The sequence below is a fragment of the Galeopterus variegatus genome, unplaced genomic scaffold (genome assembly GCF_000696425.1).
Source record: "Galeopterus variegatus unplaced genomic scaffold, G_variegatus-3.0.2 Scaffold2702, whole genome shotgun sequence".
In the NCBI taxonomy this organism is placed as follows: domain Eukaryota; kingdom Metazoa; phylum Chordata; class Mammalia; order Dermoptera; family Cynocephalidae; genus Galeopterus; species Galeopterus variegatus.
This window is the reverse complement of record NW_007728813.1, coordinates 136,469-140,886: the sequence shown is the minus strand read 5'-3', so window position 1 is coordinate 140,886 and position 4,418 is coordinate 136,469. Positions and strand designations below refer to the sequence as shown.

Below are 4,418 nucleotides of genomic sequence, written 5' to 3'. Positions count from 1 at the left end.
CATAGACTCTGGGCATTTACACTTGCTGCCCTTTCTCCTTGGAGTGACCTTCCCCTGTTTTTCTTAGAGGCAAACTCATATGCATCCATCAGACTCTTTAGAAAGTCACCTACATGTATTGATTGCAATTAATTAATTAATTCATGAAATGCAGTCTGCAAATGGAACACATTCTTTGGCACATTAGAGGCACCCTGCTTTGGGGTCATTCTTACTCTCAGGGCTGAGAACTCCTTGAGGACAGGGCTGTGAAGTTTCACATTTCTGCTGCTCCGGTGCCCAGCATAGGGCCTGACCCCAGTGCTCATAAAATATGTGAGAAAGGAACAAGGACGGGAGGGAGGGAGAGAAGGGTGTCTCAGTCTGATCAGGCTGCTATAGCAAAATACCATAAACTGGGTAGCTTATAAACAACAGAAATTTATTTCTCACAAATCTGAAGGCTAGGAAGTCTTAGACCAAGGCAACAGCAGGTTCAGAGTCTGGTCAGGGCCCTCTTCCTCATAGAGGCACCTTCTGGCTTTGTCCTCACGTGGTGGAAGTTGAGAGAAATTACTGGAAAATTGTTCTTCACTTTTTGTCATATTTCATAGGGGGAATAAAATCGATTTTATAATTTCAATAGTTGTAACCCATGCTAGAATAGAAATTCCTTGTGCCTTACTCTTCTCCTCACTTTTCTGGACTATTATATAAGAGCACTAATCTCATTCATGAGACCTAATCATGACCTAATCACCTCCCAAAGGCCCCACCTCTTAATACCATCACCTTGGGGATTAGGACTTCAACTTATACATTTTAGAGGGATAAACATTCAGACCATAGCACGTACTATTTTGAAGTTCAACACACTCCTGATTATCTTATCTAATAACTGCAAATTTAAACATTTAAGAATGTAAGTGTAAACACTCAGAATAGGGCAGAAGTTTAGGGGGTCTTAGGTTTTTTCTCCTAGTGTTCCTTGTGAGAATTCTTGATTTCTCCAGGTAGAGAAGCCTTCCCCAGGTGGGCATTGCCGTGACAGAACAACAGCACACAATGTCAATTGTAATCCTTCTTTCACTTTTTCAGGTTACAAATGCTGTCGCCAACTGTCCTGGCCAAATGACTCTTCATCTCAAACCTTCCCTTGTGTGCGGAGGGGATGGATTTACTCAATCCAACTTTGATGGCTGTATCACTTCTTCCCTGTGTGTGTTGGAAGCTTTAAAGAATTATATTTAGTACCTGTATCCTTATTCTCTGCACGGACTTTGGGGTTTTGTTTTCACAATTTTCTGTCATTGATTATTTTGTTTTCTGTTTGTTGAGAGAAATTACTGGAAAATTGTTCTTCACTTTTTGTCATATTTCGTAGGGGGTATAAAATCGATTTTATAATTTCAATAGTTGTAACCCACGCTAGAATAGAAATTCCTTGTGCCTTACTGTTTTCCTCACTTTTCTGAACTGCTGTGACTATTCTGTGTTAGAGGAAAAGTGGTGCTTAAGAATAACGAATGACCCTCCCCTAAAATTATTTTAAATCAAAGTAAAGTTCATGTGGCGAAACCTTTATTATCTTTTTGAAAATTTCAATTCCAAATAAAGAATGATCATTATCAAGGTCTCCTTTAAAGTCTTCAAATGTGCCCTTGAATCAATATTTTTGCAAATTACGGAATAATAAGCTTTCTCCAAACTGTGTACAATGGAGTGCAATTTTTGTTTCTTATATATCTCCCAAGTTATCAAGTGATCCTGATTTGTAGATCAAATATGTCATCATCTTAAGATCGCAGTTTGGAGGGCAACTTGACTGACAAAGAAACAACTCTCTCCAGATCTTCAGAAAATAGCAAGATTCAACTTGATTTTCCAAGTCACACAGCACTTTTAACAAATTCCAGTCTTATTATGAAAGAGAAAAATTAAATAGAAAATGAAAGAAAATATGCCGATCCTTACCATTTGTGAGATATCTCCTATGGTTGGTGCCATTACCTTCATGTGCTTTCCAGTATGTGCTATGGCATTTGGACTGTGTCCAGTTTAATGAATTTAACACAACAAAAAATGTACTGAACTAGAAAATAGATGCACTTAAAACAATTCGATATTTGCCAACTTAGTGGTTCAGCATATCCACCCACATGCTTTGGTGACTTGACCCCGTGACTTGTTGGCTGGAAAGAAATTGATCCCCAGACTTTCAAACAAGCTACCTGCTGCTAATTTGAAAAGTGAAATGGTAAGTTCTATTTTATCATTTAGAAAGGAGAGAAATTGTTACAGCCTCCCAAACTAAGAAAAGTTCAACAAAAGTCTTCTGATCTTGCTATGTTTAAAGTTACACACCTACGTGCCTGCTAGCACACACACACACACACACACACACACACACACAGGCAGAACTTGTTCATGTATCTACAAAGTGTGTTTTTTGATCCTATGGCATATTACTGTTTCCTTTTAGCAATAAATAAAACTAAAATGCCTGCATTTGGGCTAATGTCACTTGTTTTGAAAGCAGGGAAAGGAAAAAAGAAAATTAGTGTTTTATACCAGCAGTCTCTCATATAAAATGGTGAAAAATAGTGATATTTTTTCATCATTTTGGACTACACTTCATCAACATTTGTCTTACTTTGATTTTACCCTTAAAATATGGTGGAAGAGTCTTTCAAATGTTTCAAACTAATTATTATGTTTTTAACAAATATAATTCTGGAGCCATTTGACTGAAAGCATTCTGAACCTTTGAGAACAATGCTGTATTCGTTTCATGAATTTATATCCTCCAAAGGAGGAAAAAAAGATTTATAAAGGTGGGGTGGGTTGCTTAGAGAAAGTATTCTTCTCAACCATTACTAATGACTTGATATCTAATATATATACATTCATTCTAAGTGGGTTTCCCTATTAATTCTGGATCTGTTTTCATAAAACCTCAGCAATATGAGAAAAAACTCAACTTGGCTTAATATGTAGATTGTTGTCCCTTTGCTATTGTAATTATTTTGAAAACCCATTTTACATTTAGATTTTCATTTACCTCTTCCCCTTTAGAAATGAAATGGATATGGCAATATCTCCTGCTGGAAGCCATCCCAGAGAACCATGAAACTCAGATGACCAGCATGCTGCAGAAGACCATAGGGCTAAGGTGCCAAACTCCCCTGGGAGAGAGGGGTCAGCACCATCTGAAATAGTTGCCAAGGTGTAGGTATGCCAGCCCACAGGACCACACATCATTACAGTATTTCTAAACAAGAACTTTTATTAATCAAGCCAGCCAAGGAAGGCTGCTCTGTTTTGAAAGGAGCATATTCAAGTGAGAAACGACTTGAGCAGTGGGGTGATTTAATACTTGTTAGCTGATAAATATAGCCTTTGCCAGAATAAAACTTTATGATGCAGTGTTGAAAAGCTTAATTACTAAACTGTCTATGCACGTCTTGCTCAGGCAGCAAGGGTGACAAATTATAGCAGTGGAATAGTATTTTTCACCTTTGGCATTTCTGAAGGGGAAAAGTATGTCTAAAAACATCAAGAAAGCAGTAATAATGCCAGACCAGATATTACTGAGGGGAAAAAAAAGACACTTTATTGAGTCATCAGCCTTCTGTGCAAAATGCCATGTCCCCCACCCCCCGCCTACCCACTACCTTGTTAAGTGAAGAGAACGAGGTCAATTTTACATTTGTCTGGCATTTTATACTTATCCAAGCATGTGTGTAGATATATATCCTCACTTTTCATCCTCCTAACACCCCTGTAAAATAAGCAGAACAAGGGATATTTACTTGCATTTAACAAATGAGGAAACTGAGGCACAGAGCTTAGCCAACCAAGGTCATATAATGATATGCCAGGACAACAACCAGGCCTCCCATGACCCATTTCTATTTATGAGCACCATGCTGCAGCCAGATGAACATGATAATTAAAGCTGAACTGAAATATTAGTTGGGGGTACAGTCAGCACCATGTGGTCCTCTTATGGATGTTTCATTTCCGAGAGCTAACACTAATCCTGATGTGATATGTACAGGAGTCTAATATAGAATAAAGTCTGCATAAGTACTGGCTAAGTGATTTACACTCCTGTTATTTTCATTTGCTGGTTTATTTCCTTCTTTGGGGGGCACTTGCTGTGAGAAATAGCTGCATCTAATGACAGAGTTTCAACCCAGCAGTAGCTGGTTAGCATACAGACCCACTCTGCGTTCATCCTTTCCATCTGTATTCCCATTTGTCTCCTTGTTCTTCTTGTTTCATTCTCCTCTTCCAGTTTCTGCCATTTCTTCCTCCCTTTCTGTTTCTTTCCCCTCTGTCCAATTCTCCCTTCTCAGAAAAATCTGGAATAGAAATGTAATCGCATCATGATTCATAGTATTTGTACTTTCTTGTTTTAATACATCGTGGTTTTG

The 4,418-nt window shown here is 38.2% G+C and overlaps 1 protein-coding gene across 1 annotated transcript in view; it reads left to right on the top strand.

Moving 5' to 3' along the window:
• Nucleotides 1-1,611, top strand: part of LOC103598656 (renalase) — a 75,203-nt gene extending 73,592 nt beyond the window's left edge. The window contains exon 3 of the mRNA XM_008582698.1: nt 1,078-1,611. Coding sequence (XP_008580920.1) covers nt 1,078-1,230 — 153 coding nt within the window. The 3' untranslated portion in view covers nt 1,231-1,611. The remainder of the gene's footprint in view (nt 1-1,077) is intronic.
• Nucleotides 1,612-4,418: the final 2,807 nt, after the last annotated feature.